This window comes from Haliotis rufescens, unplaced genomic scaffold, assembly GCF_023055435.1.
Source record: "Haliotis rufescens isolate VD_foot unplaced genomic scaffold, xgHalRufe1.0.p SCAF_19, whole genome shotgun sequence".
NCBI lineage: Eukaryota > Metazoa > Mollusca > Gastropoda > Lepetellida > Haliotidae > Haliotis > Haliotis rufescens.
Genome location: NW_025963879.1, coordinates 20,291,182 through 20,304,084, shown reverse-complemented (window position 1 = coordinate 20,304,084; position 12,903 = coordinate 20,291,182). Strand labels below are relative to the sequence as shown.

The window sequence follows — 12,903 nt, the reverse complement described above, 5'->3', positions numbered from 1 at the left end:
TATTTTACTTATTTCGACTTTTTATAAAACATAATTGATGCTTTATGCACGCCTCTTAACACGAAGATTTCCAACTATTTAAACATTGGAGCAAGTATGGGGTGTTTGTAAGACAGACTATTCACTTATTCGGTCACAGATCCCAACATTGCAAGGAAGAGCAGATTTATCAAATATATATTTTAGGACATTCAGCGAAATTATGACAAAACCTTCAAATATCCCAATTTACATAGACTTCTGTGTAAAACTCAAAGAAAACATCGTTTCCATTTGTCTCTGGAATAAATTATATTTTTAAATATCCCATTAATTTAGTGGCTTCCCTAATGTAGCTGAAGAGTGTTGAATGTGGCTCACGAGGGTTGGTAGGTTCTGAGCCTCACATGTGGAAAGGACCCGTGAAGATTCCAGGGTAGAATAGGTCTTCAGCAACCCATGCTTGCCGTAAAAGGTGGCTATGCTTGTCGTAAAAGGCGACCAACGGGATCGGGTGGTCAGGCTTGCTGACTTGGTTGATGCATGTCATCGATCCCAATTGCGTGGATCGATGCTCATGATATCAATCACTGGATTGTCTGGTCCAGACTCGATTATTTACAGATCGCCATCATATAGCTGTAATATTGCGGAGTGCGGCATTAAACAAACAACAAACAAACATGTGGAAAGACTTGACCTAAAGACATAAAAAAATATTTATTTATTTTACATAATCCCCTTCCGCTTAAATACTATTGCTAACAACTTTATCCAAGTTATGTAGAAGTGCTCTCTGCTGTACAAAGCTGTCTCCATAGCAGCTACGACAACATCATCTTTCCAGTCGAAATTGATTCCAGCTAGAGGTTGTTAATGTTTGACAGATGGAAGTCTGTCAGAAACCAGATCAGGACTATAAGGTGGGTGCTAAAGCAGTTCAAAGGTCACATGTGGCAATGACTAATTTGTGCACTGGCACATTGTGCTGGTGGAAGACCATGGCTACCCAGCCTCTTAGTCTTGCCACAAAGGTGCAGCTTCTTGTAATTGCCACACGGTGCACCCTTTCAGAAGGCCTCAATGCTGACACCTGGGGCATCCAAGAACAATGTGGTGAAAGTTTTCATCCATAGATGGCGCTCTGCATTAAGGGACTAAAAATGAGGACTGCACTGTCTGAGTGGGGTATTCATGTTAAACTGCTGCATGGTATCTCAGTGGTCTAGCACTATTAAATTGGCATTAATCCCAACAAGTGTGCACATGCACAGAACGCAATGTTAAACCACATTTCACCCACCGCCATAGAAACAAATTGTTGCAAGAACCTTTCTCAATCAGCTTCTAACAGCTAGGTTATCAAGTAGCTGATACTTTCTTCATTGCCAAAGTTTGTGATAAGGGAATCTCTCTCTCTCCTGCCCACCTCTTCATGATGGCAAAGAAAAGGGAATCCTTCCCTAGTGTTCGTATCTGCTTTTGGCGTAAAGCCCTTATCTGCAAGTACTTGATCAATGTACATTCCTCAAGATGGTCTACTTTCAAAAGTCACCGAAACCAACTTCATTTAAGGAAAGCAATTTGTGGATATACCTCTTAACATGTTATGTCTACAACACATTTCACTATTACCCAATTATTTCTATGTGAAGCTCAATACTTATCAATCACCCCTCAACTTTAGACATCTGAAATAACTATTGTCACACTTTAGTGCAGTGGCAGGTACACATGACATAACCGGAAGTTATGCATTAAATAAGGTCACTTGAATATCACAGCAATAAAATTAGTGGTTCATTGCCCTTCAAATTAGTTTCATAAGTACCAGGACATCCTGACTATCAATCCCCTCCCATGCTTTGATAGTAACAGCGCTACTTTAATGTGTCCTTTCACGTTCCTTGAAAGGAGGATATATATGGCCCTGAAGTAGTATGAAACCCTGGCTTTTAAACCAGGCAAATAATGAACAAAATACACACAAAACTGGTAAACCTTTAATATCACAGCAGATTTCAAATATTCAGGAATGCCGTCTAAAAAATCTTCAATAAAAATGTGATAGTAAGACAATGTGGAATAGTTACAAAAACATCTTAAAACATAGGTGTAAAATAGTTTCTAGCAAGTACTGCGGCTGTATGAACACAACGGGAATGATGTTCAGGCCACGATGACGTCACCGTAGGCACATCCGTCTTCTATACCAAGATTGTAGTGTTTGCCCTCTCCATTCTTGTACTTGCTGGTCACTGTACGGTACCAGCCATGCTCACCCTGAAAAAGCAGAAAGAGTTAGTGAGCCACAAAACATGGCTTTTCCTTGGAAGAGAAATTAATTTTTCCTCGAATAAACAAAATTGACAGTCACAAGAGTCGAAAGCTCACTTGTGAATAAATCAATCGGTTTCGGATAGTCAGGCTCACTGACTTGGTTGATGCATGTAATTGTATTCTAATTGCCTAGATCGATGCTCATGATGTCATTCACTTGATTTTCAGTCCAGACTTGATTATTTACATGCCGCCGCCATATAGATGGAATATTGCTGTGTGTGGCGTTAAACAACAAAGAAACAATTGTCCTCCGAGGTATATAAATAAAGCTATCCATTTTACATGAGTATTTTTTTATACCACTTTCAGCCATATACTGGCAGCTATATTCCAGCAGTCTGTAAACATGCACTGGATTGCTTGTCCGGACTGACACAATTTTGATATGATGACAGCCTGATAACCCAATCACAATCAAGTAGGTCACACACTCTGATCGTCAGGTGACCTAGCTCATCATGGCCTCCTTGCATGGGTAATAACCATTCAGAGCTGTCCAGCCCCACTGTTAGTTAGAATGAGAAGTCTAGTTACCCATGGCTCTCCCCAGGAGTTGCGGACAATCCAGTACTCCAGGCCTGATGCTTTATCAACACCCCATCCAGCTACCGAGATCACATGGTTAGGCTGAAACATATAAAAATTATATTGAAGTTATAAACAGGCATTCTGTCAACCTTGCCAAACTCCACGATGACAGTTACATCATGATCATTTGCCATCACACTTTCTTGTGGAAGTATCATGTTATTTTTTAGTCCTATAAAGCTCTCGAAGCCACACGACACCAGTTTGCAGGGACTAGATGAATAGTGTTTTTTGATATTTAACTTGAATACCCACATGTGTAAAAACTAGTGGGTAACCAAAATTTGAATACCCAGATAGAATTACTGATACCCAAAACACCAGAAGCTTATCTGGAGCTCTGATATCACATGGCTGTTTGATGTGGGAGGAAAGCCAGAAGTTATCACCACTTTAGTGAAGCCCACACACATACATATGGTGCTGACACACCTAACTCAATTGAATCCACAATCAGGTTACAGACACACCTAATTGTTGTGCTTTGAAAATCTTTGAAAAGATTGTTTCATACAATGAAAAATATTAAGGTGATTTCCAGGCTTAAAAATTACGCATGTTAACCAATGATCTCATGTCAGAAATATTTTGTTTAACCATGCCCTATTTGTTTTTCATTCCTAGAAATATGATCACCACTCCACCCATTGTGACATCTGAGAATGAGGTATGGCCCGATGGGCAGTGATAAACACTCACCATGTTCATAAGATGAAACTCTTTGAATATTCCCCCAGTATACTTCTCCAGGCTGTCGGTGGCCATGATGGAACAGCTGAAACGTAACGAGTTCTTACCATTACTAATGAACAAAAAATTAGCCTGATCAGGTGAGGTGAAGTAGGGTTTAATGTTGCATGTGCGCGGGCTGTCTGACTGGACCAGTTTTATCATGCTAAACCCCACCCACCCCCCCCCCCCCCCCCCCCCCAAGGCAAGGGAGTTAACTGACTTTAAAAGTCCAGTTTCCATCCTTGCCAATCTAGGCCGGAATTATGTTGTATATTGGTTGGACTAACAAGTCTATGCATAGTCATCAAAATTGCTTAACAAAATAGACATCTTGTTAGTAAACCTATGTGCAGATTTAGGTCAATTGCAGGATTTGCAAGGCATTTCTACAAGCAACTCGAAGTCAGATATTTTCCTTCTCATGTTTAATCAAGGTGCTCTTTTCAAGAAGAAAGACCCATTTCGTATCAATATAGATCTTGATTATCGCTCAGATCGTCTTCACTGGGAGACACCATTTTATGTGAAGCAAATGCAAGTGATATGAGAGGTGGCATCTGATTGGTTACTAGGAGGGACATAACTCGTAATAGCCACTGGTGGCACTACGCTTCGGTAAGAGGCGACAAACGGGATTTAGTTGTCAGACTCTCTAGCTTGGTTGATGCATGTCATCGTATTCCAGTAGCAGATTGATGCTCATGATGTCAAACACTGGATTGTGTCTCCATATTTCGGAAGTTTACAGACCACCGTCATATAGCTGGAATATTGCTGAGTTCGCATAAATAAACAAAAACAATCCAGGATGAAGCTTTACCTGATGGGTCCATTCTTGGATATCTCGGCCATCATATTTTCCCTGCCCTTGACACTGCCGAAGTCGCCAACCTTATAGCGGGTATAGTTCTGAATGTTGGCACACACCCCGAATGTTGTGCAGGTTCCACACTGGTTGAACGTCACACATTCTGAAGCAGATCAACACAGGGCTGCAACTCTATACTTCGCTTGTATACCATCACACACGTTGACACATGATAGCTCGACACGCGAAGGACGTGAATAGCAACCCAAATAAAACATTTCAGAGGCTTGGTACACCCACCTTATAGTAGCTCTCGTACATACAAAAACAATCAAATTTTTGTGTTAACGTTCATACTGACAGGGTTATTTTTATCTTTCCATGCTTCTCATGTCAAGTGCATAATTAAGCATGACGACAAAAGTTGAGTAGTATACAAATCAGGGGTCGATTTAACTGATAGCCAGTTAAAATTACCAAAGGCTTGCTGAAACAAAGTAGATGGCCTGTCAAAATTTCCTTCCTTGTCTCTGTAGATTTAATTTTTTTAATTGAACACTGCTATGACAATGTATGAATGAGGTAATTTCGATTTAAACATTTAGGGGGGATGAGGACGTGTGAATGGTTGGCTCAAAGATCAATTTGGTGGAACCAGCAATAATATTTTCATTTCCTCATAAAATAACCAAGAAACGAGGCAAATGGAAGCCAAGATTTCAGAGGGCAGGAAATGACCTTTTGGGGTAAGGAGTTCTAAATTTCTGAGTTTGGAGAAGGGCCAGTAATTATTGAAAGGAGCAAGCCCATCTGAGTGTATATATAACTTCGTTGTTCAATCCCCCCTGCAAATATTGGTTTATTGATGCATGACCGCATGATCATGCTGATGTGATACTCGTATAATGGCAGTATTGCCAGAAAATGTGGTGAATTGTTACACCCCTAACTCAAAGGTCAGTAGGCTCTGTTGCTAAAAGCAGCTGTCAGCAATATTCCAGTTACATGCTTCTCAAAACAAAACACCAGAATGTTACTTTGTTCTTTAACAATTTTTGAGCAGTATATATTGGTATTGAGTGAGTTTAATGCTGCATTTATCATCATCACAGAGACACCAGAAATGGACTTCACACATTGTATCCATGTGGGGAATCGAATATGGGCCTTCAGTGTGACATGCGAACACTTTAACCCTCAGACTACTCCACCGCCCCCAACTTTCCTAAAGAAAAGAATGTGTACTACTACATGAATCGTTGCACACATAACTAATCACTGGTTCATCTGGCCACATATTGCTGAGTAGGGTTATTTACAACAAAAGAACAAGTGTGGTAGCTCTATCACTCACTCTGGTCCTTGGCTTGGTAGTTGTTGCAAGTCTCATCAGGAATACCATTCTTGTTGGCGTAGCTGTACACCCCCAGGTCCCCGCCACCCTCGCAAGAGCCTGCATTGCCACAGTCGATAACGTTCTGTACCGACAGGTAGGTGGATGGCCAAGCACCCTTCCTCTTGATGTTGATGCGGTCGGCCAGAGCACTAGTAGAACCCATGGCCCAACAGGAACCACAGTCTGAAATTGAAGGCTAAGAGTAAGCAGCATTAAAGTGAGATTGGTTTTACGCCGCTTTTAGCAATATTCCAGCAATATCGCTGCAGGGGACACCAGAAATGGGCTTCACATATTGTCCGTCCAAGCAGCATTAGAAACTCCTGTTGTCCATGTCAAACTGCCCAATAGTTAAGGTATCAAAAGAACTTGTAGAAATGTGCCATTAATAAGGGTTTTACTATATGTTATCATTATAGGGACTGGTAAGTTAATGTAGTTTCAGGCCCAGAGTATGAAATATCTGCTCTCCCGTGGCTGGTAACATGAAATGTATACCTACATGCCCGACTACAGAGTCAAAATTATTGCTACACATAGCCTTGTAAAAATGATTGAGTGAGTAAGGTTTAACGCAGCTGTTTTCAGTATTCTGGTTACATCATGGCGTGTCAGCTTTGTGGGAGGAAAGCCCGAAGTGATGCAGGTCTCAGACGTTTACCACTTCGGTGAAACCCACAAACATGGGTATCGAGCTGACAAACCTAGAAACATAATCGGGGTGAACCCACAATCATTGGTTTCTGGCGTGTCCAAGGGATGTAACTCTGCACAGTGAATCATGGCGACTTAATTGAAGTCTTAAGACTGAACACATATTTTTGGGAGTCATTTTCTAAATTTGGGAGTCATGATTTCCCCAGCCTTGCTTGTTTACTGTTTACTGTCCAATACACAGTAAGTTAGAAATACTCCCAGCCAATGTTTGTTTCAGGTTGTTTAACTCCGCACTCAGCAATATTCCAGCTACATGACAGCAGTCTGTAAATAATCAAGTCTGGACCAGACAATCCAGTGATTAATATCATGAGCATCGATCCACACATTTTGGATACAATGACATGCATCAACCAAGTCAGCGAGCCTGACCACCCGATCCCGTCAGTCGCCTCTTACGACAAGCGTGGGTTGCTGAAGACCTATTCTACCCCGGATCTTCACGGGTAGAAGCATAAGGCATCACACATACATGCAGCTTGTATTATCTAGAAACATTATCTGCATCATAATTCCAGTCACAAATAGTAAAAATCAAAATACAGAACTTTCCACTGTTTGAGGACTAAATCTGATTAATTGGCAAAATCTCATCACTCCCCTAAATCTCACTCTCCCCTAAATCTCACCACGCTCCCCTAAATATCATCGCGCTCCCCCTAATCTCATCGCGCTCCCCCTTAATCTCATCACGCTCCCCCAAATCTCAACACGCTCCCCTTAATCTCATCACACTCCCAAAAATTTCATTGCTTTGGACCAGGGGAGATTTTTCTCTCCCAGGTAAAATACTTAAGTGCTAATCCTGCACTCACACTGTGGGATGTGCTGGTTCCGGGTGGTGCTGCAGTAGTTGGTGCCGTTCACGTTCCTCCAGTCCAGAGCCTCGGGCAGGGAGGCCATGTCCATGTACTCATGAGGACGAGGGTAGGTCCTGAAACAGACATTTGTTTGGTTGGTTTGTTGTTTAACGCAGCACTCAGTGACATTCTACCTTGTCAGTCTGTAAATAGCATGGAACAGACAATCCAGTGATCGATATGTCATCAGGGTATGATCAAGCAAGTCGACTTAGAAGATCTGGGGTACAATAGGTCTTCAGCAACCTATGCTTGCTGTAAAAGGCGACTAACAGAATCAGCTGGTCAGACTTACTGACTTGGTTGATGTCATTGTATCCCAATTGCGTGGGTTGATGCTCATGATACCAATCACTAGCTTGTCTAGCCCAGACTGGATTTACAGACCGCTGTAATATAGCTGGAATATTGCTGAGTGCGGCGTTCAACATCAACCAACCAATCGAGCAAGTCAATGAGTCTGACCACCAGATCCATTTGGTAGACTCTAACTACCACTAGGTTGCTAGGGACCTATTCTAACCCAGAATTTCATGGACTGAGACAGATATACACACATGGGGGAATTTATTCATCGATCTCTCGCCCTCCTGGTTTCCAAACCAAACAACAAAACACATTGATAGTGATTGAGTTAGTATGGTTTTACACCGCTTTTAGCAATATTCCAACACTATCTTGGTGGCACCCACCAGAAATGGGCTTCACGCATTGTTCCCATGTCGGGAATCAAATCCAGGTTTTCAGCATGACAAGCGAACGCTTTAACCACTAGGCTCCACGACCGCCCCAAAACATTGAAAATATATCATCTGTTGGTTGTTTAACACTATCAAGATGGTTTATTGTATTCAATGCATCAAGTTCATAAACAAGAAGTAATAAAGTAATGTATGAATTGTATAACAATATTTATCAAGTTCGGGTCAACAGTTGCTTTCTCAATGAAATCAACAATAAAAAGACATTAATTAACAATATGTTCATGAAAATTTTAAATTGATGATAATCATAACAGTCTCATTTAACAGTTTCTATCATAAGTGTGCAAGTACTTAACAGGGATGTAGTTTTATGTCAAATCATTATAGGATTCATACAAGAAGACAATTTTGCACTGATAATTCAATTACTGTATCAGCAAATTATCAGTATCACAACCATGTCAAGATAGGATTACTCATCTACCCCCACATGGAGCTTAAACGCGTTAGAGATGATGTTGAAATTGAAACCTGCTGAAGACAAACATTTTGATAAATGATGGAAGACTAGGGTCAGTCTTTATAAAGTTACAGGTATTAAGGACGAGAATTTATGGATGTCAACTTCTTTATTATGAGGAGCACAACATTTCAGAGTATATGTTCTTGCCTTCATCAAAAGAATAAATGCTGTCGCCGAGGACCAATTATCACCAACTCCCCGTTATAGCTCACATGATCGCATCTCATTTTACTTTTGCTTGTTTTCATCCGAAAATGAACAAAACAGATTCTTGTGAGAAAATTAAAAAAACACACACCATAATCACCTTGCTCAAATACAACTTTAGAAAAGTCATGTGAAAATATAAATGAAACAACATGATGATGCATTTTCAGTTCTGTCATTGCTTTCTATCTGTCTGTCATTTCTTCCCCAAAATACAATTCTGAAACCCATTTGAGCTGTTTTACATAAATGCATAGCCTGTATATACATGTATCACGAAATCCACAGTACATAGTGTTAGGGATAAGTATGTGTAGATCGAATTTGGGGAATATTGGTTCCTGGCAGTTTGCAGACGACAAATTGATAATCATGATAATAGCATTCTTCATTCATTTTGATGTATAAAAACAATTGAGTGTGATACCTGAGATACTAAAAGAATTTACTATTTTGTATAACGTGCTGTTAAGACGATGGTGATAACTAGTACTTTAAGTCAACGGGAAAGTTCTATTTCCACTGTTTTGATTCTATATCGTAGCATTACAACAGAAATCAACTGAATCTTATTCCACGGACAGAAATAAGTGCATTTGCTCATAGTCTCACAAAAACTTAAAGGGGCACTGATCTAACGCAATACCCCGGACTGGTTGTTGCCTTTGTTATTGTTTTTTCCCATGCAGTATCCATGCAGTGAAAGCATTTTCGGATTTCGGATTGTGTCGATAATACGATTACTACCCCCTTGTTGTCATCCACGTTTTCTGGTATAACCCTACACTTGTGTATTTGTCGTCATTCACTTGATGCTCAGTTAATGAATTTATAACAGGTACAATTAGTGGTAGCACCACTAAGATTACCTGACAAAGGTTCCGATTTGGCATTTATTGTGTCTGGGGTAATTATTCAATCTAAATCCAGGTTTGAAGTGAGGTGAAATGTGTGTTGTGTAATATGCACGTGGCAGCCCAGCAAGAGATGAATGATCAGTTCATTTACTTTTTTTGTAAATCAACGGATCGTTCCTAGTCATCAAAGGATTAACAGAAAATACGTTGATTGAGTGGATATGTCAAAAGGGAGTGTTTACATGTCTAGGTTTACTAAAACAAAGGGAATACACTCATATCATGGCGTGAAGTGTCGATGTAAAAACAACATACTTTGTTCAAAGGGTTAACTAATAATACGTTGATTGATTGCTCATTGTTATCTATCACTCAATGGATTTTTTAGGAACCGTGGACGTTATGAAAATAGTTGTCACGTGGGCTTTCTCAGCCAACCCTTGAGACTTGACACCTATGTGAAACACCTGAAACAATCTAAGTGATCAGCTGAGAAAGGAACACGGGTTATAATATCCTGAAACGATATATATCTTTAAAAATATTTGATTGTTACAGAGACACGTGACATCGAATAAGTTTTTTTGTACAGCTGCAGACGAGTGGGATATTGTTCCTTTGTGTGGATATTCACGGATACATTCCTCGAACAAGGAAGCTGCCCAAAATTTATACACATAAATTTGGTAGGTTGTAATTATGGTATTTGCATTTTGTTTTTCCTTCATTCGCTGTAGCATTGAACTGATTCATTCTTGTTCCTCTACGTCTTGGTTGGGAAATTCTTCAGATTGACTAAAATTGATTAAGACGATCAAAAGGGCCTAACAACATCACAACAGATTATTATGTCGGATTAGAAGCCAAACAACATAGAAATGTACTTTTCAAGGTAACATTTTCAGTCTCTTGGTGATGACATTAAACACCAAAATGTTTGGAATTCGTTATCATAATAATACAGATGGAAATGTTTTTCAGTCACTTTGTAAAAGAACTGAATATTTAGGCATTTAATAAATTTGAAAATGTTACACATTTTGACAGTAAAAAACTATACACACTATAAAAAAAAGCAATGCTCAGGTGAAATATTTACTTTGTGTTGCAAGTCAAAATAGTGTAAACGAAAATCGCAAAATTACCAAGCAAGTGACTTATCAAAATTTCGTCACCATTACCGATGCTACCCGCAAAGATACCTACATTTCCTTATTATCTCGAAAACTGTATTTCATTTTGTTGATCAATGTGACCATACGCCCTTATTACTACCCATAAAAGTGACTAATGCACTTACGAATGGCGCAGCAGAGGTCGCGAACTAGTCTAGATTTCTGCTATACATCCGGGTACTCACTGGGAAAAAACAATAACAAAGACAACAACCAGTCCCTGGGGAATTGCGTTAGATCAGTGCCCCTTTAAGTTATTGGTAGTCAACTTAAATAACATGAACAAAATGGCAATAACTGGTCGGTGACCAGTATCTGTAAGAACAACAAAAGTAATAAGATAACAAAGGTGGAAACTTAACAAAGGAAGCCAACAGTTTATTGGCACTGGTAGGTGATTAGCAATGGACATACGGAAGCTCAATGGACAAATTATCTTCCATATGTTTCACATCTGAATGCCATTCTTGCCAAGACTTGATAACAGGTATTGGTTACCCAAATAACAGAATTCAGAGCCCAGTGTCACAAAGGGCAAGTTAAAATACTACTTGCTGGCCTAGACATAGATTGGCCCCCCAATCGTGAAATTTTATTTTTAGAAAACATTGGCGAATGACGTAATCAACACTACACGCGGATGTTGAAGACTTTTTTAAACTAAGTGAGACAGATCTAGCTGATCACAGGTGAATTAAAACAATATCGTTGAAATTTCTAAGTTCGATATTTTGCAGAGGTAAGGGTAGGGGCGCTATGGATGTTTCACATTCAATGATCCGTGGGTTAATGATTAGAGTTGGGGTGGGTGGGGGGGGGTGGTTAAACAAAGAGAACAAGATAGTAATGAATAGATTATGGCTTCGAAGCATACTCACTTCACGTTCTTGATTCCTTGGTTGAACTTGGGATGAAAACAATATTTATGTGTCTTTTTAGGGACTTCAGCTTCCTCTATCTCCATAAACTCTACAAATCCTTTCCTTTTCCATTCAAACGCAGTTGCAAAACACGATAGACACACGAGGGCTAAGACAACCACAACCTCCCTCGCCATGTTGCTGTTTGTTCTGAAGTCACATGATGGGCCTCACAAGGCATTACCACGTGATACAAACCATTCGTGTATTTTCGGCTTTGTTCGCCCCTCGCCGTCACAGTTTGATGGATACGCCATGAGGTCGACCTAACACACATAATATATACAAACCATGTGATGGGTCACGTGAAATGTGAGTGATATGATGATAGGGAGTCTAAATATAGTTTCATACTTACTGTACAACGACCTAGATGCAGGACATGATCGTTCACGAGGATTTGTTTTATATATATCTTTAACGGCATAGTTACAATATCACATTTAGACAATGTAAGACTTATATAGATCTCCGGAATGTACTGAAACTTGGTAACTTTTCGTTTTGAGACAGAAGGGGATGGATATTAGTATTCTTTGTACATTTCCATCCCTGGAGCCTAATGTGTTTGATATCGCACGCACGCACGCACGCACGCACGCACACACACACACAAATAAACACAAACAAACACCACACACACATCATACACAAACACACAAACCACACGCACATACACACGCACCACACTCAAATTGTTTTGCTCTTACATTTTAGTGCGTCACGCCGAAGACCCGGGTTCGATTCCCGACATGGGTACAATGTGTGAAGCCCATTTCTGGTGTTCCCCGCCGTAATATTGCTGGAATATTGCTAAAAGCGGCGTAAAACCATACTCACTCACTCACTCTTACATTTTAGTGAAATTGTATGTCTGGGAGCCAGACCAATAAATATATCCTGTCTCAAACAGGCTGTTGTGTATGGCTTAGGGCCCTTTCCGAAAAAAACAATATATACGAAAGAAATCATGTGTGGCGAATGAAGTATGAACTATGAATGCATACATAGCGAATCTCAACCGCGTGTCTTTTTGTTCTCCTCTATCGTCAAATGTTGCGTGTGAAAAGTACAACGAGCCGGCTTCAGTAGCA

The 12,903-nt window shown here is 40.1% G+C and overlaps 1 protein-coding gene across 1 annotated transcript; it reads right to left on the bottom strand.

The window, feature by feature from the left end:
* Nucleotides 1–1,968: 1,968 nt before the first annotated feature.
* On the bottom strand, nt 1,969–11,979 carry LOC124112863 (cathepsin Z-like). The gene is made up of 7 exons (XM_046473032.2): nt 11,768–11,979; nt 7,379–7,497; nt 5,805–6,029; nt 4,463–4,613; nt 3,610–3,685; nt 2,857–2,949; nt 1,969–2,262 (listed from the first exon to the last, which is right to left on the bottom strand). Exons 1-7 carry the CDS (start codon nt 11,944–11,946, stop codon nt 2,149–2,151), a joined length of 957 nt encoding a protein of 318 aa, XP_046328988.1. The 5' UTR covers nt 11,947–11,979; the 3' UTR covers nt 1,969–2,148.
* Between the last annotated feature and the right edge of the window lie 924 nt (nt 11,980–12,903).

What these genes read in the sequence shown, in the direction of transcription:
- LOC124112863 (XM_046473032.2), bottom strand. Translation starts at nt 11,946, where the DNA reads ATGGCGAGGGAGGTTGTGGTTGTCTTAGCCCTCGTGTGTCTATCGTGT. An exon ending in CAAGGAATCAAGAACGTGAA is followed by an intron (nt 7,498 to 11,767) that starts GTGAGTATGCTT and finishes TGTCTGTTTCAG; the next exon opens with GACCTACCCTCGTCCTCATG. An exon ending in TCCAAGAATGGACCCATCAG is followed by an intron (nt 3,686 to 4,462) that starts GTAAAGCTTCAT and finishes GTTACGTTTCAG; the next exon opens with CTGTTCCATCATGGCCACCG.